Source organism: Lotus japonicus, chromosome 1 (assembly GCF_012489685.1).
Source record: "Lotus japonicus ecotype B-129 chromosome 1, LjGifu_v1.2".
NCBI lineage: Eukaryota > Viridiplantae > Streptophyta > Magnoliopsida > Fabales > Fabaceae > Lotus > Lotus japonicus.
In genome coordinates, this window is record NC_080041.1 from 112,435,913 (window position 1) to 112,460,312 (window position 24,400).

The 24,400-nt window shown below is 34.9% G+C and overlaps 3 protein-coding genes across 4 annotated transcripts; all 3 read left to right on the top strand.

Moving 5' to 3' along the window:
- The first annotated feature begins 1,893 nt into the window (after nucleotides 1-1,893).
- LOC130729325 (protein SULFUR DEFICIENCY-INDUCED 1-like) lies at nucleotides 1,894-4,563 on the top strand. Of its 2 annotated transcripts, XM_057581042.1 has the most exons (4): nucleotides 1,894-2,090; nucleotides 2,604-2,816; nucleotides 3,271-3,426; nucleotides 3,958-4,563. In XM_057581042.1, the coding sequence occupies exons 1-4, from the start codon at nucleotides 1,977-1,979 to the stop codon at nucleotides 4,357-4,359; spliced, it is 885 nt and encodes a 294-aa protein (XP_057437025.1). In that variant the 5' UTR covers nucleotides 1,894-1,976; the 3' UTR covers nucleotides 4,360-4,563. The 2 variants fall into 2 exon arrangements, with proteins under 2 accessions (XP_057437025.1, XP_057437026.1); XM_057581043.1 differs by lacking the exon at nucleotides 3,271-3,426.
- A 2,366-nt stretch (nucleotides 4,564-6,929) lies between these two features.
- On the top strand, nucleotides 6,930-7,604 carry LOC130729327 (uncharacterized). Its single transcript, XM_057581045.1, has one exon. It carries the CDS (start codon nucleotides 7,207-7,209, stop codon nucleotides 7,456-7,458), a length of 252 nt encoding a protein of 83 aa, XP_057437028.1. The 5' UTR covers nucleotides 6,930-7,206; the 3' UTR covers nucleotides 7,459-7,604.
- Nucleotides 7,605-21,020: 13,416 nt separating this feature from the next.
- LOC130729328 (protein SULFUR DEFICIENCY-INDUCED 1-like) lies at nucleotides 21,021-24,312 on the top strand. The gene is made up of 4 exons (XM_057581046.1): nucleotides 21,021-21,254; nucleotides 22,098-22,310; nucleotides 23,168-23,323; nucleotides 23,702-24,312. The coding sequence occupies exons 1-4, from the start codon at nucleotides 21,120-21,122 to the stop codon at nucleotides 24,101-24,103; spliced, it is 906 nt and encodes a 301-aa protein (XP_057437029.1). The 5' UTR covers nucleotides 21,021-21,119; the 3' UTR covers nucleotides 24,104-24,312.
- Nucleotides 24,313-24,400: the final 88 nt, after the last annotated feature.

The window sequence follows — 24,400 nt, forward strand, 5'->3', positions numbered from 1 at the left end:
ATGTCATGCTGCCAATATTTGTTTTTTTCTTTTTCTTTAGTCTTTTTACTATCGAATGCAATGCAAGCCCAAAAAAAAAAATCAATGAACTACTATGATACGAATGTTCATGCAGAATGTTGCCGGTTGATTGGCTTCCTTCTAGAGACAATGGATCGCGCACTTTTTGTTGCTTTTTATTGCCTATAAAACATTTAGTAGTACATGATTTTTTTTACAATACACTGCTTTCTTGAAGACCACATTTCTCACCTCCACTTTTGGTAAAGATCTTGCCATAGTTTCCAAGTGAGGATCTTAACTACTATGAATGTGTATGAGGTTTGGTGTCGGTGGTGCTTCCCTTTGTTTCTTGTTCTGGACCTAGATATGACTAAGATCAGAGATCCTAAAAGGAAACCCTACCAGACCATAAAAATAAGAAATAAGTCAGAGAATATGATCCTTAGTAAAATGACCTCTCTTTATTTTAGTGGGGGTGGTCTAAAACCCTAACCTACTTGGACTATTAGACCTATTAAATACTCAGTCCAATAGTCTTCACATGAGAATAATCCTAAATCCAATGTCTATTGGGCGTGTCTTAACCTATGCAAGGGTCGGGCCGCCCAATGCTAATTGCATGTGTATAGCCTCAAATCATAACACGCATCCACAACTCGCCTTGTCCAGCCTTCTTTGGGTCGTCCAAAGCCCTAGGTCTGGGAAGGTCCTATAGGACCAGGCCTCACCCAACCTAGAAGTCATTGCGCTGAACTATCAACTGATCTTCTACTTCATCATCTGAACGATCAACTAATCTCATGAAGGCACATAAGGCTGAATCATTATCCTCATCTTTTTCATCGGATTCTCCTTCAGAATCATCTCAGAAACCTACAATTTGTTTCTTTTTGTAGATAGGCTTCCCTTTTAGTAGGAGATATTCATATTTGAAATTTCAGAGTTAGATGAGGACTTCTTGGAACCAGAATCCTTTTTGTAATCTCCTTTGAAATCATTTATGGAGTTCTTCCTTTAAGCCACCCCATTGTTTTAAACTTCCTGGTAACGAATGCAATTTCTTCATCTTCATATGAGTCGTCTTCTGATTCCATAGCTCCCTTAGCTAGTTCTCCGACTTTAGGAGCTTTGGTACTATTGGCTTCAGTTTTGAAAGCCACAGTTTTGTCATTCTTTATTGCTTCGTCTTATTCCAGCATAATTTCATGAACTATCTTTTGTTTTTTCAATGGTTGTATCATTTCTTAGGTTAAGCAACTTAGAATTTTGTTGATTTGATCACTATTGTCATAGATTCTCCCAAGATTTTTGAACCCATTAATGGTAGTTTGAAATCTTATAAACATCTCATCAATACTTTCATACTTGTTCATTTTGAACACTTCGTATTGAGAAACAAACATGCTAATTACACACACTCTCCCTCTATCTTGAAAAATCTAGCTTCTAATCTCATCGAATGCTATTTAATTATGTAAATCCTATAATTATAAGGGAGAATCAATCAAGTGCACAGATAAATAAATATTAAATATAAAAAAAAACAGGCCTTTCACCCCCTAAAAAGGCTTCTAGTTTTATTTTAGTTATGCACCAAAAGTTTTATTTTAGTTAATTTTAGAAAATATATCTTAAAATTTTCTTTAGATCTAAATGAATATTCCTCTACACTAAAATAAAATAAAATACACGTTCAAGCACTATTTTTATAAAACAATGACACGTGTAAAATGACAATTAGCCAGGTACATACATGATTAGTTGTTGTTGTGTGACACTGTAGCAAAGAGAGAATGTGGACGCACTCCCATCCAGATTCATAGTTATCCATGTACAGATTCCTTGTATAAATAATCTTCCAAAGTCCTTGGTTCTATTTATGAGCGCAGACCCACTTTACATTAATCTCTTCAATCCCAATCATATCATAAGGTACATGAGTTGTGTTGTGTTACAGAGAATTAGAGAGAGAGATGGAAGGAAGTGTCAACAAACAGAGCTCAAAAGGGAAGAAAGAAGACCTATATCATGTTATTCATAAGGTTCCTTATGGAGATAGTCCTTATGTCAAAGCCAAGCACGCTCAGGTATATATGTCTATGCCTGCGTTTTCAATTTCAGCACACTTTGAATTTGTTTGCTTTTTCAAGTTTGACTTAAACTGTGATTTGGTATCTGAAAGTGCTATTGAAATTGAATAGAATTTCACATCGACTAAAGATATAAAGATATGACAGTCAGAATTGTCTTTATAAAAGATAGAGTAGTCTTTACTGCTAAACTAATTTTTGGGTTAAGTTAAGCTCAAATCATATATATCCTTATATTATCAAAATTGTGCTAATTGCACCATCTTCTTATTCTTCATCTCTTTTTCTCTCTTAATTTTATGTTTGGTTCAAATGAATGGTTTGAGTTGAGTGATGCAGTTTACAAAAGAATTGTATATAATTCACTATACTTTAAGTCTAGTTCTCAAATCTCTGACAGTTGAATTATTTTCTTTATAATAATGAATAATCATTGATACTATTTTTTATTTTTATATTATTTTTGGAAATTAAATTAACAAATTAATAATGCATATATGAATTGATCAGTTGGTCGAGAAAGACCCAGAAGCAGCTATAGTGTTGTTTTGGAAGGCAATTAATGCTGGAGACAAAGTAGATAGTGCCTTGAAAGACATGGCTGTTGTGATGAAGCAATTAGATAGAACTGAAGAAGCTATTGAAGCCATCAAATCTTTTAGAGGCCTCTGCTCCAAACACTCCCAAGAGTCTCTTGATAATGTGCTTCTTGATCTTTATAAGGTAGGAGTATATTACAAGTGTCTTTTAAACAACTTCAAAAATCAAAAGGATGCTCCATCATGTACATATATATGATCTTATTTTGATTCTATTCATTACTTAATTATTATTGTATCATTGCTGTCAAAAGTTAGAAAGAGTGCCGAAATGGGTTGGCACACCTAGCCCTTAGAACCCAAATTTCAGCGATTATCTCTCAAGAGTGTGCAAATCCATATTCATGAAGATCTCATTGCAGCATGTCACTAGAGTGGCCTTGTGCCAGCCCCCACAAGGGTAATACTTTACCCGTTGGAGATCCTGAGTATGTCATTGATACTCTGTCTAGTATAGGTATAGAGGTGACTCCATTTGTATTAAAAAAAAAGTTAGAATGGGGAGTATTTTTTATTAGATTTAGTTAATTAAACAGTTATATGATCAATCTAATTTAGTATTCCGGAAAAATTCACAGAAATGTGGAAGAGTGGAAGAGCAAATTGAATTATTAAAACGAAAGCTAAGATTAATCTACCAAGGTGAGGCCTTTAATGGAAGGACCACAAAAACTGCTCGATCTCATGGCAAGAAGTTCCAAGTTTCCATCAAGCAAGAAACTGCACGATTATTGGTACTTAAACCTTTTACTTTGTTTACATCGTTCTCAACACCTTTTCTTTTCTATTCTTTTCAATCTTAATTTTATTGAAACTTCAACAATAATTAAAACATGCCGTGAAACATTCAATCAGAGTTCATTGTGCATGTTTGAATACAAAATGAAAAAATCACAATGGACAACTTTAAAAGTTAACAATCATTATTATTGTTTATTGTAACTGACTCATTTTAATTTTCCACTTATATCTAATCATGCACTTATATATGCATGTGAATTTCCTTCAAAATAAAAGAGATATCTAATAGAGTTTTTTATTGTTAATATTCCACCAACTTATGTTTAGATACCTGTTAACTTTAGTGCTAATGAGTAGGTAAAAGTTAACAGAACTCTTCTTATAAACTAGAATTAGGATGATGGCGTTAATTGTTAACATAGCAAACACACATTTTATTCACAATGGAATTCAGATTTTAGTTTTATTTTTTTCCTTTTTGAAAATTCATAATTTTAGTATATTGATTAATTAAAGATGTGCAGGGAAACTTGGGCTGGGCCTACATGCAAAAATCAAACTACATGATGGCTGAGGTGGTGCTGAAAAAGGCTCAAATGATAGACACAGACGCCAATAAGGCTTGCAACCTGGGCTTATGCCTTATGAGACAACATCGTTATGAGGAAGCTTATTTCATTCTTGAACAAGTATTGCAATGCAAGGTTCCAGGTTCAGATGAAATGAAGTCCAGAAATAGAGCTGAAGAATTGGTGGCAGAATTGAATGCTAACCTTCCCCAACCTGAGTTCTTGGATGCTTTGGGCCTTGATGATGACTTGGTCAAAGGGATTGATGATTTGTTAAATGCATGGGGCACCAATAGAGCAAGAAGGCTTCCCATCTTTGAGGAAATCTCTTCTTTTAGAGATCAACTAGCTTGTTAATAGCTTATGCTTTTCTTATAATTTGTATTAATCTTAGGTCTAGGCTTGTGCAAAAAATTTATTTTCTTCTCTAATTAATTGCTTATTCTTCCTCTGCCCTTTTTCTCCTTAAAATGGTGAGGAATAATATAGATTCAGGTTTTCTTGTATCTGGTCTGATAATCTAATAATGGAATGGCACTCAAGAAATGTCTTCATTTACCATCCAATTCGTCTCTAACATGCACATTTTGATTTCCCAAGGTTTTCACGACCAACATCCATGAAACTAATTCGTGTCTTACACTAATATTAACTCTTACGATACTGCTACAGTTTTTTTTGGCACATACATACCCACAGAAACGTGAGGCGTACATATTGAGAGTTGAGAAAAACTAATTTTAACCACATATATAACTATCAAGATTGACTTGTGTCTGAAGCAAATTACATCTACTTGATCTATATTACAATTTAAAAACAGTTATAAAATTGCATGCTTCTTAAAGTACAATGACATCGCTGCTATATTGTTTGTGGGAGGATCGCTGAATCAGATGCTTCAACGCGCTGGAGGTCTGCAACCGTCTTTGGTGGTGCGTCGTCCTGTTTCGCGACCTGAGGTGGCCCAGCAAGGGGAGTAATTAAAGGTACCTTCGATGCATCTGTTTCAGCTTCCAAATTTAGCAGATTATGGGTTAATGGCTCGCAACTGCAACCACATCTTTTGTTGAGGCTTTGTCCCTAGTTCTTGTTGAAGCTCTTTGTTTTAGGTGGGTACTCTCCACGGTTTGTGATCTTTGTTTTTGTCGGATTTGTTTATCTATGAACTAAACGAGATTTTTTTTGTGAAAATCTCATTTCCTGGAGTGCTAAAATGCAATAAACCGTTTCGTCTGGAGAGTCCGTGTATAAAAGAAGAGGAAGCCTTGGTCACTTCCCGTCACTTGACTAAAATCACTCAATTCTTATTCCACTCGTACGCAATCTATATCTTTCTATTTGATGTTCTATAATCATATATAGATTTCAATTAACTCTTACATGTTTGTCTGAAGAGGTAATGTATAAAAATATACATGTTGCCTGCAAAGGCAGTGTATAAAAGAATACTCAACAATGCATAGAAAGACATTGACTAAAGAATACTCAATATGCCTGAAGAGGCACGTACAATAATACTTGTAAGGAGAAGTCATTGATACTTGATAGTGGAAATCTTGGTCGTTGCCAAGGACTGAACATAGTCCCACCTATCGTCTTATCTCTTGTATCAATTCAGAGGTTTCCATTAAGAAGGATATTAGCCAACTTAATTATTTTCTTGGATTGGAGGTCGCATACACAGATGATAGAATTTTTTGGGGACAACGTACTCTACCTTGACTTCCACTTCTATCTCACGTTTCCTGGAGTGCTAAAATGCAACAAAATGTTTCACGTTCTAGTTAGTTGTGAATCCGAGTATCAGGTCCTTGTAAATAAAGTTGTGGAAGTTCAATGGGTTACTCACCTTCTTCATAAGCTAGTCTTCCATACTATTTAACTCATTCTTTATTGTGAAAACAAAAGCACCATTTTTTCTCAACAACAATCTTGTTGCTAATAAACGAGCAAAATACATCCACATTGATTATCACTTTGTCAAGAAACTTATTTTTGTTGGAAATTTGTCTACTAAATTTGTTCCTTCTCGACTACATGTCTTTGATGTATTCACCAAGAGTTTCTCACACCCTTTGCTTGAATTCTTTCCATCGAAACTTCACGTCGTCATAAATCCAACGTTTTTCTTGAGAGGGGTGTTAGTGTGATAAAAGGAAACGAGATCAAAGAATATTAACACGATTTCCACAATTAATGTGATAGCTTAATTATAGGGCGTTAGAGCTAATATAAGCAATTATTATTTTCTTGTATATCTTGAATATACATGTAAGGTACCACATCAAGCACCATTTAAATATTACATGTATATCTTGAATTTCACAAATGCAAGAAAGGAATATGGATAGATAACCAACCATTCAAGGCTTCTATAGTGGAGAAATGGTACTAATTCATGCCACCACACAAGTCTACATCTTTCTTGGTATCGGCATTGATTCTCACACAGGGGCTAAATTTGTGGGAATCTACAAAACTTCGCATCAAACTTACAATTTCTTACTCTACACACACATGCATTGTCTATATAAAGCTAAATCATCGAACAGCAATGATTCTCTGATGAAGTTACTCATCCAAATGATTGTTGACCATACCACTTTTGATAAGATATTAAGGTCACCTTTTTGTCGTTTAGCTTCTGTTGGTTGAGACTTGAGACCCTTGACTTTGTACCCAAAATGAATAGAACTATACCTTAAAACCCCACTAGTTAAGTAAAATAGTAAATCCATTGTGAAAACTGATGTATAATTCAGAAAATGCAAACCCAATATTAAGAAAGTGGAGACTAAACTTTTTGTACTACTAGAGGTACCTTTGTCGGCATGTTGGGCATGATAGACCCCACCTCTTAATGCTAGTGAGAGTTGGTTGGCTTTTTAAAACTAAAAGATACCCATAATCCTTTCGTGATAAGCACAAGCACTAGCTAGCAAGTAGCAACCCCTCCACTGAAACACCATTATCAAAGCCTCATAAATAGAGTTGGCCCTTCCTACCCATATTGGATTAAATTTCTTCTTCAGAGTTAATTCAGATCTCCATGTTCAACGAATCCTTCATTCAAATAAATTCTTTGGAGTTTAATTGGACTATACTATAGTAAGCACATATTTCCTCTTCAATTTCTTCAAATCACAGGTGATTGCAGGTGTACACGTGGCGGCAGGGAGAGAAGAGAAGAGAAATCAGAACATGAAGAAGAGTTCTAGGGTGGCAGATGAGAACATGCTTGATGCAGGGAGCAGAGGAAGAAGACAACATGGGTGGAGTGGATTTTCAGTTATTTATACAATTATCCAAGCTTCCATATCAATTCTTTCATGTGTCTCAATTCCACATGTTAATGGGGGTGATGGGGTTTGGGCCAGTGGTGAATTTACACCAATTTCTGAGGTGAATCATATTATGGTAAATGAAAGCATGAGATATGCAATTTTGATGTAGAAAATGTGAATAATGTTGTTGCTCTAGACCACATCTCTCCTCTACTCTCCTATATGATCTTTTTTTCTTTGTAATACTCTGGATCACGAATGAGGTAATTACTAATTAGTCGGTGTAGGCACATAAGTTATCTGCTTTTCTTCAAATTCACTGTTCTCTTTGTCCTATTAATTTTAGTTGATAGATATTTAGACAAGGAGAATTTCGCAAGGAGTTATATAGATTTCAAAGTAGATGTCTGGTAGGAAGGATTCTTTCAACCATGGTCACTAAATCAAATTAAGCAAAGGCCAAGAAAACACCAAAAAAATTGGGTGAGAAGATGCTCAATTTCTTCAGGCATGTCTTTCACCACTTCCGCAAACATGTTTTAATCTGAACCGCTCATAATTAAATTTAACAGTCGTGATTTATTCTCATGTTTTCATGTAAAATTATTTTTCTGATAAGATATATTTTACATATATATGTCCAATTTTTTTATTAATATTAATATAATGATGTGATAAAATGAGGTTGGATTTCCTCTATTAAGCTTCGTGTTGGATCACACTCACATTGTAGACTCAAGTGTCATTAATGTTAAACATATCCAACTAATTATACGGATATGGGTAAGTAAAGCAGATATTTGGAGTTGGTTTGTAGTATTGCTTAGTACAATGAATCATACTAAGTTGGGACTCATGGAGAAAGCGTCAAAGTTAACTCTCATAAGCGAAAAGAATATGAGAAAGTAGATCAAAAGTCTATTAGCAATTTCAATAATCAAGCACTTGAGTCTAAAGTGGGTACCTTTGGAATTCAACTTGATTCTCTTTAATAATATAATTACACTAACGATCAGTCAAGCAACAAGACTCTTAGCATTTACAGCTGGTCTGGATAGGATAGAGTTGCTTACTTTTTTTGTCAATGAAACAAGGATTGCCATTTCAAAGCCCACTAAAACGGGGAAATTGGTACAAGTTGGGCTCGAAGGCCATGAAGCGCAAACAGAAAATATGTCAAAATAATTTAACCAAAAAAAAAAAGAAAATATGTCAAAATAATACAACTTTAAAATCATTTGTCAAAAATGGGATATGGTTTGTATCAACTTGGACCGTGACGTCATGTGGTCGGGAAAGGGAAATGTGCCACACATGAGGCTTATTCAAACACACCTCACATGAGACTTGTCCGGTGGTCAAGGAGATGTGCACACTGTTAGGGGACTGGGTGATAGCTTATGGGAGGAGCCACGAAGCTTGCGCGCCTTCCTAAAGTTGTATGAATATGCCTCATTCGAGGCCTCTCCACACACGCCTCGTTTGAGGCTTCTCTCAAGCACGCCTCAGCCGGGGCTTCTTTCCTCCCATTGGTTGGCTGGAGCGGTGCCTCACCCCGACCCTCCAACCGTGCTGTCTCCCTTAACCCTCCCGACGTGTTTAAATCACCCCATTCCTAACCCACACACTTCACTCATATCTAAAATTTTCACTCATCTCAACTAGTTCCAAGTCGATTGAGAGTGTAAAGGGGAAGTTTTACATCACTCTTCAAAACAAGAAATCTATATGCAACACTATTCTCAGCATAACCAACAAACATATAATCAGAAGTTTGAAACTCATTTTTCTTTTCTTGGGGTTCGGAAACATTACGTTAGCTAGACACCCGCACACTTATAAATATTTCAAATTTGGTAGATAACCTTTCCAAAGCTCATAGGGTGTTTTCCAGTTTTCTTATGGGAAATCCTATTTTGAAGTAAACATATAGTTAAAATAGCTTTCACCCCTTAAAGTAGTTTTCCAATAGTACACATCACCCATATATCGTGCACGTAGGGGGAGGGGGGAATTGTTTGATTTACACCGCGTTGGCCAATGAAAATCTCATGAGAACGAGGCACAACTTCTTGTTGGGAACTAGGATAGTTGCCCGTTTCCGTGCGATGCACGGACGAGCGATTTTACAATTTAATACAATTAATTCTTTAATTTATTAAGATAAAAAAATTAATGGGTGTGATAGAAATAGGTGTTGGAGATGGAGGTCCAGGGTTCGAACCCTGATGATGAGCATTTGTAATTACTAACCACTAACATTTGCCTATAAAAAAAAATAAACAAATTAATTTATATACTAATAATTTGTAATTTTTTCAACTATATATAGTTTAAATGACCATTAAAAAAATTTGGGTTAAATAATCCATATCCTAGGTGGACCAATCACATTTAAGATAAGTGAAATATCATTTTTATATTTTATTTATTTATAATTTTATTGGTTCATTGAGATGCACGAAGATTCAATTTAACTATCTATTTTTTTTTATAAATTATTAACTTAAGCTTTTTTTTCCTTTAAAAAAAATTAAATAAATAATTTACAAAAAAGATGTGAAGACAGCAGTATTCTCTTTTATTTGTAAGAAGAAAATGATAACACGTTGATGAAGAGATATTATATTGAATTTTTAATGTTGCATAATGTTCAACGCCACTTTAATAAAGTAGCTGGTTATTTAGCAGTTGCAACCCACAATTGTGACTTCGGTCTTGATATATTGCTTTGACATTGGTCATCATATACAACAGTTTTCTCCTCATTCGTCCACGTCAAAAGCCTTCTTACACTCCTTCATAATCACATATTGGATATAACTTTTCCAAAAAAGTAGTAAAATAAATATAGATAAAAATAGTGAAATAAATATTGAAAAATAAGAAATTCAACATGTAATAGTATGTTCCAATAGATGGGTACCGGACTTCAATTCTATCAATTCACAGGGCTGGAACCCATCAGTTCTCTGAGAAAGTATGTATCTGAATCTTTAGTAGAGCTATATGAACTCCAAAACATAATTAATCAGAAGCATCTTCTTGATATCCTCCTCGGTCTCCCTCTCCAATCACTTCATAGTTCCCTTGATCATGTGCTTCAAGAAGTGCCCTTCCAGCATTGGAGGTCTCCATGGCAGCACCGAGACCTTAGCAAACCACCTATAAATTCATTACCGTGCTTCTCGTCCGATCCCCATATATTCACTTATTCATTCTACACACGAGATATAGGCATAAATTACTATGGAGGAAAACTAAACAAATTCAAAAGGTTTATAGTAGTGGAAACATGATGAGATAATATATAGTAAAGATTCGAAGATAAAATTACATGAGCAAGTGTCAATATCTTATACCTGAAGCAGCAAGAAATATCCTACAAATTCAAGCACCAAAATTGGTCATATAAAGAAAATTAACTCAACAATTATCTGTAATGAAACCAAAATAGAAACAAAAACAGAAAGGAACGCAAAAGGAGATGCAGTGAGCCAACAAATAATAATTCACAAACTAAACAAAAACCAAATTTAGAATTAATATGAGAAGCAACTAACATAGGCACATGAGCATAACAAAAAGAATACACATGACAGAAGAAGCAGGGTCATGGAAACCTCAATAACAACACTGACATATAGCTAGCTCATTAGGGGAAAATAGTAGTCAACAATAAGAAACAAATATGACTCTTTCCTTAATGGTAGAGAAAACTTCAATTTAGTTGGCTGAATGCTTGAAGCAGGTGTGCCTAAATTCAAACTTGACCACTCAAGTTGGAGTGCAAGACAGTTGTCATATTCAATATCTTGAGGAAAATCTTTGGAAAAAGTTCTACTTCTAGCAATGCCAACAACAATAAAATCCTTTGGGAAAGAAAAGGATGCGGTTATGGCTCCAGTTAAAATATCAAAAAGGACATAGAAGAAGTGAAAGTGTAAAACCTTTATCAAAAAACAATACTTCCAAGGTGTTAGTCAAAGTTAGCACATGATCAAGCACAACCATACATATCAGAGCCAAAAGAATAAAGGTAAAAGACATAAAAAAGGGGAAAAACCTTCATAATGATTAAGCAAGTAGGTGTAATTTTTTTTAAGGAAATCATGAAGCGCATGGTATATGCGGTGATGCCATGATCATTTACCCAACATGACCATAATCCCAATAAGCACCATCTAGAGCCATCTAGAGCCAAAAGTTAGCTTCCAATGAAAGAAACACTTAAGGACATAGAGATTTGGTATTTTACCACTTGAAGAAAAATCATTCTGAAATTGTGCTGGTGTCCACACAACTTTTAACCCGCACCTAATATAACTCCACCCACCACTTAAAGCGGTGTCATCATCAGAAGTTATCTTAGAAGAAGCTCATAAAGAATACATGATTAACACATAATGGTATGAACATTAAACAAATCAAGTAAATAAGTAACTAATTAACATCCATGAAGATTTGAAGCTCTTTTAAGATCATGAAAAGACTTGACAGTGTTCCACAACAACCAACACTAAGGGCCAGCTTTTATGATAAACAATTGGCAGAGTTTGTACTATCAATAAAAAAACATAAATCAATAACCATTGATACCTTAGTACGTGTTCGTTTTTAAAATTACTTACAAAAGATGAAAGCAAAATAAGGAATATAAGAAAATGAGAAAGGAACTGAGATTTCTTAGCTCCGACAGATCAATTTTCACCCATTGTTAGTATATATCAATAGAAAAACTTCATTTTGCTTACTAATATAACATTACGAGACTAACAGCCTAACATGTTAGGATGCAGAACCCATTCTCTATTGTGCTTATGCCATTTCTGTTTGCTCCTCATATAAATAAGAAAATAAAGATGACTTAGAAGGTACCTGCTGATCAATTTTCACCCATTGTTAGTATATATCAATAGAAAAAACTTCATTTTGCTTACTACTATAACATTATGAGACTAACAGCCTAACATGTTCGGATGCAGGACCCATGAAATGCGTGTCCACATGGTGTCTAATCATATAGATTTTGTCCCAACCTAAACACACATCAATTTGTCAATTCTTTGAATTGAAACAACATTAGTCCTTAATACTGCAACTAACTCAAATAGTCAGATTATAACTAAAACCACTTCAACTTCATCCTAATTTTAAAATTACAATGCATGCATGATCAAAGAGAAAATAGAAAGAATTAAATAGTAGAGATTTGCTATGGCCTTAAAAAGCATCCTAACTATGAAAGCAAGATTTGCTAGGAAATATGTAACACAAATAAAAGACAACAGGAATGGCGCTATGACCTTGATTTTTTTTAGTTACAACCTCTATGATCAAAAAAGGAAAATAGATTGAGAAAGGCAGTAAAGACGATTACATTTTTAACTATATGCATCAACTTCTTTAATGTTAGAATTAAATAGGTATCAGACTGTTGCTAGTTTAACCTACATTCAACCTTCCAGATAGGCATCAGACTGTTTCCAAGTATCTCTACCACAACACATGCTCCTAACACGATTAACACAGCACAAGCTCAACTAGAGGATCATTAATTGGACAGGGAAATCAATCTTGGCACTGTGTTTTTTCTGTGAAATACATGTACCTCTCACACATACTTGACTTAGAAAGACAGGGCAATGCATAGAAAACAAAAAATAAACAGGGAAACTGAATCGACTAAGAACTGGTGAGCACCCTACAGCTCCAATTTGATAAATAGATACCCTCTATCAAGCACCACAAAAAGTCTTATACACACACCAAACCTTTGTCTTATTGCAAGAAGAGTGCATATACATTGAAAATAACTGTTTAACCACTGTCTTCATACATAAAGATAATTATTATGACACTTGGCATATATAAGATTGATTGAGAACATGATAGGAGAGTGCAGAATATCAAAATTTGGCTTATATAGAAGAAGAGGAAGGTTCATGGAAGCCAAAACAGGACCACAGCCACAACTGGCATATGCACCACAAAAGAGTCATTTACACATCAAACCACTGACATAGACACACCAAACCAATCCCATTTCGAAAATCAATGATCTGAGGTCACATTGAATCTCCGAGAAAGAACCAAAATCCATTCAATCAAACAAAGAATAAATATGAAATTAAAACTAAGAAAGAAGAAGATAATTTAGATTTTCTTTGGGAAGTGAATCATTTAGATTCTGTGGATATTTGAAGCTATATGTCGCTGATAATCTTACATTCCATGTCACTACATTATAATTTAATTCCATAATTATCCAGTTAGCTAATATTAAAAGTGTTGGTGTCGAAGGTAAAATGTCTCATGCCTTCTTCAATTCAGGGAACAAAACTTTTTCATTCAAATACACACCAAAATTATGAAGGAATCAACAGGGAACTTGAAAAGAAAAGTAAATGTGGTCCATAACAGTTCCCTCCCTGCATTCACCTATACTAATCCAACCATTCGTAAAAGTTAATCAATATTATATTTACAAAAATAAGGGGTTCAATATAAATCAAGCAGACACGACCCAAGCACACATCACTTAACAAAATTGTGAAACCAAAATCAATTCCCCAACTTAGAATAAAACAAAAACTGAAAGAAAGTGGATCCTAGCTCATCATGGGTAAACTTCATAAATTTCAAATAGAAATCAGAACGAAGAAAAACTTTTAAAATAAAAATACCTCTAGGAAATATTCCATGCCAGAAATTTCAGTGAGCAATACAACCTCTGCATTGATTAAGACGAGATGCTAGCATCTGGTTTGGAGGAATCACCAGGACACATCTACTACAGCTGAAATAAACATTAAGAAGAAAGTTAAGGATTAAGCCATCTCCCACCCTTTTTTTCATTTTTCATTTTTGTTTTCCATCTTCTGTCAGTGTTACTTTTCTTCCACCCCTCTTCCATCCATAATCTCCTAAAAACTGACTTCAAACTATCTCTATATGTCTTAGTGGTTTGTCAATTGACCTACTTCAAAAATAGGGGCATCAAAGAAAAAGTGAAACATAGATATAATAAAAAAATGAACTTACTAAAGAAAGCTCTAATAATATTAGTCGCAAGTAGGAATGGAAGCCACTAATAGGTCAAAACATTTGGCGTTCATGTTAAATCTATCTATGGAGGATTTTTCTTCTTTTTCTTCTTGTTGTTTTGTTAGTTCGTGGTCACAAATTCAAAGAAGAAGATTTCATGTAACCAGAAAAAATAACCGAATAAGATTTCAAATATGAAAAGAGAATGATAAACCTGAAACCTAGAATTAGGATTTCAAAACTAAAGACAAAGCAATTCAAATACCTTCGCACTCATGGTCATCTAGCTTCCACCAGTCCTCTACATACAGACCTCAATCCCTCTTTCCCTAGGTTAAAGTGTTTTCTCTATAAGCATGGAAGAAGAGGAAAAGAATGAGATACATGAAGACAAATACAAAATTTGAAATGAAAGAACAATTGTGGGAATATTTATAGCAAAAAGCAGGTTTGCTCTGAGAAAGAACACCAAGAAAAAGAACACCTTCACTCTCCAAGTATCTTTTTTAGGATCGATCCCAATGCATATGGAACGAAGGGGATTCAATGATCCAGCCATTAAAACCACCAAGAGAACACAACAGAATATGAAAATGCACAAATAAGTTTGGATACTACAACCCCCAAAGAAAGGAACAACAAAGGATGAGGAAAATTAACAAAACAATGGTGGTATTTATAGATAGCTTGGGATGAAGATTTAATATAAAAATATACATAACCCATAACTCTACCAGTAGATAGTCATTCGAATAGGGATAGGTTAACTATTTGTACAATCAATCAGTCAATTTAGTAGAGCAATTTATAGAGAAGGGAGATTGAACGAAGAAGTTAGAGAGGAAGCTAGCTCTTTCTACAAATCAAACCAAATTCCATCTCATACAAGTCGCATCAATGAAAGAATTTAAACCTGCTTCTGCATCAAGTACTTCCGCCAGAGCCCAAGCATCTCCATCTTTCGTACAAGTCTCACCATACCCTCTGCCAAAAACCCGATTCAATTTTGGTTGATGATGAATGAATAGTTCTCATGAAAACGCAAGCTGCCTCCTTCTCTCTTGCTGAAACACCCACTTCCAGTTCGTACAACCGTCACCCATACCCTCTGCCACAAAGCCGCTGGAATGCAGTTGATTGAACCGTTCAGAAGCAAAAGGCAAAACCTAGATGATGGGTGAATAGTGGAGCTGGGCCGACAACAGCTGGAACGGATAAAAAAAATACATACAAGTACAAGTAATGGGCCGACAACAATAGCTGGAGAACAAAAAGAGAGAGAGAGTCCAACAAAAACAATTTTGCAAAACAAAAACTGATAAAAAAAAACATGAACCGTAGGATCAAAGAGAATGAATGGCCAAGATGCAATTTCTCTTATGAATAGTTGTTGAAAGATTTTTTACCACTCTACGTTTGAATCTCTCAAGACTCAATTGTAGTATAGTAAAGGGTTTTGTCGTATCCACTGGGAGGTGTAACACTATGTCGTTCAATAGTTGACAAACTTAAATGATGGATTCATAAGAGATTGATTGTTTATACATGAAACTAAATGAAAAGCAAATAAACTAACAGAGAAACAACATATATGAGGAATTGTTGGGATTAGACTTCATTGTTTGACCTTTTTGCATTCTAGTGATTCAAATACATAACATGTTCAAGCATATGATTCATCTACACCAATTCAACCCTACGTCATCGATGTCTCGCATGAGTGGATATCAATAACTCTCTAATCCTAAACATTGATGTCTCACATGATTAAGAAAGAAAGTTATCATGAAGTTTGGGTGTTTAGTGACTAACAAACCTAACTCTATGTCTAGCAATTAAGATTGTTAGGTGATTAACTCTAGTTCGGACTCAAACGTTGTAGCTTCCGCTCACAAGTCGAATCAAACAAAATACCATAGGTGATCAATCTAAGATATAGCATGAAGATCAAGAGAAAACCATTAAATCAACAACTAGAAACATGCTTTATATTGAAGAGAATCACATAGAGAGCATAAGTATCATACAACTACATCAAATCCCAACAAAAGAGAGATTAGCTATCCATTTTCATGGGAAAATGGATAGCTTTACAAATAAAGAAGAAGAATTAGAAGAACCGAAACCGTCGCGATGTCTCGCCGCCGAATCCGATACCCAAGCCTCTTCTCTAGCCTCCTAAGCCTCTCTCCTTGTCTCTCAAGTGTTTCCCTCTGTTAGGGTTCTATTCTCCTCAAGTTCTCTTCACCAGATTCTTAAGAGAAACTTTTTATATTGAAAAAACGCAGTACAGGGCGCTGGGCGGCCTGTTTTGGGCGCTGGGCGGCCAGATAACTTCAGGGGAAGGTTTCTGGCACCGCCTTGGGGGCTGGGCGGCCTCTACAGGCCGCCGGGCGCCCAGTACATCTTCAAAATCCATTTTTCTTGCCAAAACATGCCCTCTTCCTTGAATCTTCAATCCTACAATACAAGTTGAGATTAAAATCAAACTTAAGCACATCTTAGCCTAAAGTTCACCTATCAATAAGTTCTAATCAAAAGAAGTAGGATTTGATCAAGATTTATCATGAATTCATAAGGATAAATGCCTAAGTTACTCATCGAAATTAGGTAAAATTGGCACTTATCAATAGTGCTGTTCTAACAGCCCATTAAGTGTATGTAGATGTAGATGTAGATACAAGAGACAAACCGAGATATTACTTTATGAGAATTAAATACATGCCACTTGAACCAATACACATCACAGGTTCTAATTAACCTAGTTTATAACTTATTTGATCAAAATAGTTATGTGTGACGAACAACTTATTCGGCTCCTAAGTTTGCAACTTATTTGATCAAAATATAGTTTATAACGTACTTTTGTAGTTATATCAGTTCCTGAAAGAAATCAGAATACGAGCTAAATGACGATTAGAAAATGTAAAAAAGAATCACGGATCTCAAGTTCAGTACTAAAATGTTATAGCAAAATAAAGTTTCCTGTCGCATATTCTAATCGATTCTAATTCTGCTGCTTTTCATCTTCTCATATTAACTCACTTGGAAACAGAAGGATCATTGCTTGTCTCGGCCTTCCTTTTCTGCAGAAGTGAAATGGGGAGAAATTAAGATTTCAGTGCAATTAAGTTGGAATATTATTATTATTTTTATAAATAACATCTAATACTTCAAAACACATGAGAATGCAAAAACAGTCATTTGAAGTGTTCCCAAGGACAAAAAGCCTATCCAGAACTACCTAGTTTTGAATTAAATTTAGTTTGCATAAAATCCGGTTTAGAACTAACCATTGTTTGGTTTGGCGAATCACTTTTAAAATTTGCATAAAAAAATTCAATTTAAAAGTAGAAACATAGGGAAAGAGATAAAGAACAAAATTAGTTCAAATAAAAACTGACTTTTTTTTCCAACAATAACAAGTGATTCTATTAGTCTCATGGCAATATATGAGAGTTTTCTTCTCAGTTTTTTCTTTTACTTATTCACAGTCCCACTCTCAATCATCAAATGGTTCATGTTGACAGAGCAAAAACTACAAATAGTTTGGATAACTAACCATACATGAGTAAGTGTCACAATATGAATGAAAAGAGTAAATACCAATCAGTACTACATGAAGATTAGTGTTTTTTTCCAACTGCACATTATCCTATCCTTTGGAAAACAAAGATAGTTTAAAAAACACACATAATCGGTTGCCTCATGTACATGAGAAACATCCATTTCTAGAAAACTTTCTCCTCAACACGTTGTTCCTTTTCGGTGCAGTTCAACACCTTTTTAATATTTTTCCTTTCTTGTGCTAGACAGAGACATCTCTCAACAAAGGTTACTGCTTTTACACTTAGTGTATTAATACTACATGATTCATGTAGTACAAAGGATGGGAATAATGACATAACATTTGATAGATAGACACATAAAACATGAATAAAAACGACACAGGCTATTGACATCAAGATTGGGTGATGGGTATTACTAAGAACTCTCTTTAAACTATTATTCTATCAAAGTCTGTCAGGGAAAGATAACATATCTGAGATGTTGGCATTCTGAAGACACTATGCCTTACCTCTTGGGCTTTTACCACCAGTCATTGCACTTCGAATCAAGTTTGTCACAGATTCTCTCCCCACTATCATGAGCACCAATGCACCTCTCGGCTATCAAATCCATTTCTTCTGTTCTAATCTGAAAAGATAATCAAATAAAAAGGTCTCAAAGGAAAATTTTGGGATGAAATTCATCTTGACCAGCTATGGCTCTATATCAATTCATTGAATAACATGGAAAATGCAAACATAAAATCCAAAAAGAACAAAATATATACCTTGACTTCAAGACTCAAGTCTAAACATGCTCTCGTAGACAACTTAATAGATCAATTAACATGCTCTCTATCAGAAAATCCCTTTCCCCATAGTCATTTCAATATCAGCAGAGTTCTTCTTCATCGCCCATTCATGTGCTCAGGCTTTCCATTTTCAAGCCCAACAGACTCATGCCAGCATCCTCCCTCTCCGGTTGAAGAAACTTGCACAAAAACAGAGATAATAGAGCTTGAGCAAATGTAGATATACTGAAAATATTTCAAAATTCAAAATGAGAAACAAAATAAGCAGGTGAAATCAATGTCTCGCCCACACACCACAAATTTATCAAAAACAAGAGCAAAACAAATTTATTTCCAATGGCCAGACACCCCACAAGTTATCTCTGGGATTCACTCGTCCAGACATGTCTGATTGTCTGGGGAAGAATCACTCAACAGAACAGGTGAAAGTAGATCAAAGATAGACAATTAAAGAAGCTGGATGTAGTAATCACTGATGGGCAACAACACGACTACATGTTAATTTATAGGCAACTGAGAGAAGATGAAAACGCGATTCAAAAGGGCAGATATGGCAAGATTTCGAAAATACCAAATCCCACAGCCTGGAAAGTAAAATATGAATCTGGTTTTCTGAGCAAAGATACGAAATCAAGAAATCAAGCAACTGAAGTTGGGATATACCACATCGAAAGAGGAAACCTAGCAGAACAGTTGCTCATACACGGATGAACAGTATCCAGCGAAGAGATCTTCCACAATCTTCGCTTCTGCTCGACGTACTCACCCACACAGAGCATGCTTCCTCCTTCTCCTTCCACGATCTTCGGTTACCCTTCTGCATCCTCGCCTAACCCAGATTAGCTAGTCGGGAAAAAAAGGTAGGGAGTAGGGTGATAAAATATTGGGGTGAAACTGGGGAGAAGTGGGCCAATGATTAAAAAAACTAATTTCTCTCTTATGAATAGTGTTTTCCAAACTTCCCATTAAGTAGATGTAGATTCAAGTGAGTAAGAAGTCTTACATTTGATATTAAGGGAGAGATGAACACTTTATAAGTGAAATGACTCATACACCTAATGCCTTAAGGTTTTGGGTTATAAGATGAAGTGTCAAATTCACTTGTGATTTGCTCTTGTTAGTCCAATGTGATGATCCCTCGAAGTTTTTATCCTCTTGCGGCCCAATAGTAATATCAGAGTCTATCATAACTCAATTTGTTGTGGAGACCTCTCATATTTGGGCTACGTGTTGCTATTCATTCCACGCTCTTGATGTCAAGCTCTAGATTTGAGGGTGTGTGTTAGAAGTCTCACATTAGCTAACAAGTGTTTATAAAGGGCTAGGTCAACCCTTGACCCTTGAGCTAGCTTTTAGGCTGAGTTAGACCTCTCTAATTATAATACTTTTCACTAAGTTCTTTACCACCTCCATGCAAAATTTAATAATAAAACTTTAAAGACTCATCACATAATCACATAAGCAATGTTGGACTTTTGAAATCCACATAGTTTTTCTAACATTTTCTACCATTGTAATAAACTCAAAATGTATTGGAGATCAAATATTTGGGATAGTTTTTTTTTGTCACAAGAGTAAAATAAATATTTGAGATAGTTTACAATTTTATTTGGTTGGAGAGAGGGGAAGGGAAATGAAAGAAAACGATTCATTCCTCAATTTCTGTGTTTTCCAACAAAAAAGAGCTGCGGAATCCTTCGGTAGTTGTGAGAGTTAAGAAAGGAAAGACTTTGTCTGCTTACGCTGATTCTTTTAAAGATTTTCATTGTCTAGACTAAACTTGCAATTTAGCCTCAGGGCTCATTCTTTGGAGTGAGGTTGCCTATAGGCAATGGTAAGCTAGTGAATGTCCCAATCAAGGTTTTTCTAAAACGAAGACCTGAAACAGCATCTATCTCAGCTCGTCCGGAAAGAGGAGCGAGATCTTCCAACCAAACATAATTGATACTTAAGGAGAGAATGAGAGAAGTCTAATGTTTTCCAACAGTAGATTTTAATGTGACTACCATATGGTCATATCATCATGCAGTTGGGATAACATAATGACAAATATTTTTCAAGTTGTATTACTTTATTTTTTACATTATTTAGAAAAAACCGATAAAGAAGGAGGAGATAATATTATATTATAAAAAAAAATGCAAGTATAAAGAGGCTTTGGCCAAGTTAATAATTGAAGCAATGCATTGTTCTTCTCGAAGGTGAAATCACAAAACGACACGTGTCCCCTGGATGCATCACACGTCGCATTGTAGTCGTTGATTGATTCTAATGAACAAAGACGCAAATGCATCCAGGTTCACAGCGTTGTTCTCATCTACTATCTTCTTACACACAGTTAGACTTTCCTTTTCCATAGTCCAAACTCGAAAGCGTGTAGTTATAACACAAGAGAGAAAAAAGAGAAACAGAAGAAACAGAGAATGAAAGAACGAAGTGGTGGTGGTTGCAGCAACTACAATTACAATTGCTCAAAAGGGAAAAAAGATGACTCTTATCATGTACTTCATAAGGTTCCTTATGGAGATACTCCTTATGTCAGAGCTAAACATGCTCAGGTAGCTAGCTAGCTAGCTAACAACTTATTCATTTGTCTGTTTTTGTGATTCTATATATGCTTTTTTTTTTCCAGTCCAATTATTGATTTATCTTGTACTGCTTGTTTGATGAGAGGTTCAAGATGATCCAACTTTCATTGTTTGATTCAAGATGCATGAATCTAATGACAATCATGTTTAATTTCCTCTTTTATAAGCACCAGAGTCATCTTAGCAGTCAGGTTTTGTTTTGGGCAATGCTGTATGCTCTGTAAATATTCCTCCAAATCTTTAGATAAAAGATTTAGCGCATTTGTTATCTTCAAAATTTATAAATAAATATTTTGTTGGATACTTTGCAAAATGGGAAATTTCAGAATTACTATTTTTTTCTCTTTTACTTTTGTTGAAGGTTGACTTTTTGTGTGTGTTAAATTTATCTCGCAATTTCAACCGGGGTGGGGTAGACCCCGCGTGTGAATTGAACTCTCGACTTAGGATTTCAAACAACCACTTTTTACTAATCCAATGTCGTCTCAGTAACTTTCTAAGGGGTGTTGAAGGTTGACTTAATCTTTCTCTTTATTTTTTTTGGTTAACTCTTAATTTTTATTTTGAAACTCATGGTTCTTAAATTCTTCTATTTCTTGAGCTTGTGATGCTTCTCAAATGCATTCTGGATTTCGTTTTTTATAAATTTATTTCTATTGGCTTTTCAATTAATCTCAAGGAAAAAAAGATATTTAGTGTAACTGTAGTTTAGTTTGAAAAGAAACTCAGATTTTGTTGCTTTGTTAATTGTTACTTCTTGATTAAGGATCTTTAATTAGCTGTGTGATAGTAATTGTGACGTGAATTTCGCAGCTGGTTGAGAAGGACCCGGAGGGTGCTATTGCATTATTTTGGAGGGCAATAAACACAGGGGACAAAGTGGACAGTGCATTGAAGGATATGGCAGTGGTGATGAAGCAATTAGACAGATCTGAAGAAGCCATTGAAGCTATTTGTTCATTTAGAGGACTATGCTCCAAACAATCCCAAGAGTCCCTTGATAATGTGCTTATAGATCTTTACAAGGTAAAAACCATCTCAGCCTCTTTATAAGCCCTTCCATTTTAAACCGGTGGTTCTTTTATGTGATTAATATGTTTATTCTATGTGTTTGATTGAAATGTATATCTATTTATTCACTGTTTTGCTTTGGTCCTTTATATTATAAGTTGTAACTTTTTTTATTACAATAAGTTGTAACTTTTAAAACAATAATAAGAAAAAAAAGGTACATATTCTCTGGCGTCAACTTTTTTACACTATAAACCAATCAAATTTTAAAGATTGGCTAATTAAAACTAAATAAAAATAGATTTTATCACATTTCTTCTAATCTAATTGGAGACTTGTTATAGGGATATGGTTTAATTACACCCACTTTCTTTTACATTTTATTTCCACCAGTTTCCGCTTTCTAACTATCTCTCCATTTACTATTACGTCACTTATTATATTTCTCGTTTCTCATACTTCTCTTCTTATCACTATCTTGTGTGGATGAAATTGGTGTGTGGATAAAGTATTATTGCTTGTTATATGGTGTGTACGGCTTGTGTTTGGTTTGTTGAAATGTCCAGTTAAATAGCAGTCAATGTGAGAAAATGTTTTGTTGACACCAGAATAGTGATATAGAAAGAAAAATTGGGTGGAAAAAATGAGATGTTAGAGAAGCTCCGTGTGAATATTTCAAAGGTTGGTGAATGAGGGGACTTGTCATATAATGAGTACAGCTTGCAACTGATCATTAGTTGAAATTCCTTGTTAATTAACAGATCATGAGTGTCCTTTTTTTTTTTCTTTTTTCAATTTGGGTATTGTGAATGGTGTTCTTATACTTGAGACTATTGATTAACTGTGGATATTTTTCATTTCATGAATGATAGAAATGTGGAAAGATAGATGAGCAAATAGAATTGTTGAAGAGAAAGCTGAAGTTGATTTATGAAGGCGAGGCATTCAATGGGAAGCTCACAAAGACAGCACGGTCCCATGGCAAGAAGTTTCAAGTTTCTATTAAACAAGAAACCTCTAGATTACTGGTATTTCATCTTAACTTTACCTAACTTTTTAAATTTCAATCATCAATTAACAAGAAAGTAATCTTTTTTTCCTTTGCAAAAACGTAGTTTAAGGCTATAAGCATCGGGCCTTATAAAATCAACACGCATAACACACCTTTGTTATTACAAAATTGTTCATGTAATTTCGACTCAGAAATGGTGAAAATCAAATGTCTCTCTATGAGTGCAGCTTATAGGGATTGAATATTCGACCTAAAAGTTTAAACCGCCACTTTTAATCATAGGGGTTTGCTTGTTGTTGAGTTTTTATTTGTGCTTCAACTGTTCAACATTTTTCTATTAGTGGGGCAATTAAAATTATTTTCTCTACTGACATGTCTACATGTTATTTTGCAGGGAAACTTGGGCTGGGCCTACATGCAAAAAATGAACTATGTGATGGCTGAGGCGGTGTACCGGAAAGCCCAAATGATCGATCCAGATTGTAACAAGGCTTGTAACTTGGGCCTGTGTCTCATTAAACAAGCCCGGTATGAAGAGGCGCAAACAATTATTGAAGATGTATTAAGAGGAAATTATCCTGGCTCAGATGATAGCAAGTCAAAGAAACGAGCCCAAGATCTCCTAACAGAGTTAAGATCTATGCTTCCTCCACCACATTTCTCAGATCTTTTAGGCCTGGATGATGAGTTCATCAAAGGCCTGGAACAGTTGATTAATGAATGGGGCCCAATTAGATCAAGGAGACTTCCAATTTTTGAGGAGATTTCTTCATTTAGAGACCAGTTGGCATGTTAATTATATGCTTTGTACAAAGGAACTGGCATTTCTTTCTTTTTCCTCTTTTATATAAGGGTGGAAGTTGTTTTTTCAGAAGAGGTGTATAACATAAGGTGAGGAGTGATATAGACTATAGAGTGAAGATATTGATGTAAACTAATAGAGGCTGGCAATATGCTTCTTTAGAGGTCAATTTCAATATTAAAAAAAGTTGGACATTCACTTTACTTTAGGTTGAGGAAGTGATGAGAAAAAAATCCCTCTTATGCTCTTCTTAACATGTTATTTTTTTAATGGTTGAAATTTATATTGAAT

What these genes read in the sequence shown, in the direction of transcription:
- LOC130729325 (XM_057581042.1), top strand. Translation starts at nt 1,977, where the DNA reads ATGGAAGGAAGTGTCAACAAACAGAGCTCAAAAGGGAAGAAAGAAGAC. An exon ending in TCAAAGCCAAGCACGCTCAG is followed by an intron (nt 2,091 to 2,603) that starts GTATATATGTCT and finishes TGAATTGATCAG; the next exon opens with TTGGTCGAGAAAGACCCAGA. An exon ending in AAGAAACTGCACGATTATTG is followed by an intron (nt 3,427 to 3,957) that starts GTACTTAAACCT and finishes AAAGATGTGCAG; the next exon opens with GGAAACTTGGGCTGGGCCTA.
- LOC130729327 (XM_057581045.1), top strand. Translation starts at nt 7,207, where the DNA reads ATGAAGAAGAGTTCTAGGGTGGCAGATGAGAACATGCTTGATGCAGGG.
- LOC130729328 (XM_057581046.1), top strand. Translation starts at nt 21,120, where the DNA reads ATGAAAGAACGAAGTGGTGGTGGTTGCAGCAACTACAATTACAATTGC. An exon ending in TCAGAGCTAAACATGCTCAG is followed by an intron (nt 21,255 to 22,097) that starts GTAGCTAGCTAG and finishes TGAATTTCGCAG; the next exon opens with CTGGTTGAGAAGGACCCGGA. An exon ending in TGCTTATAGATCTTTACAAG is followed by an intron (nt 22,311 to 23,167) that starts GTAAAAACCATC and finishes CATGAATGATAG; the next exon opens with AAATGTGGAAAGATAGATGA.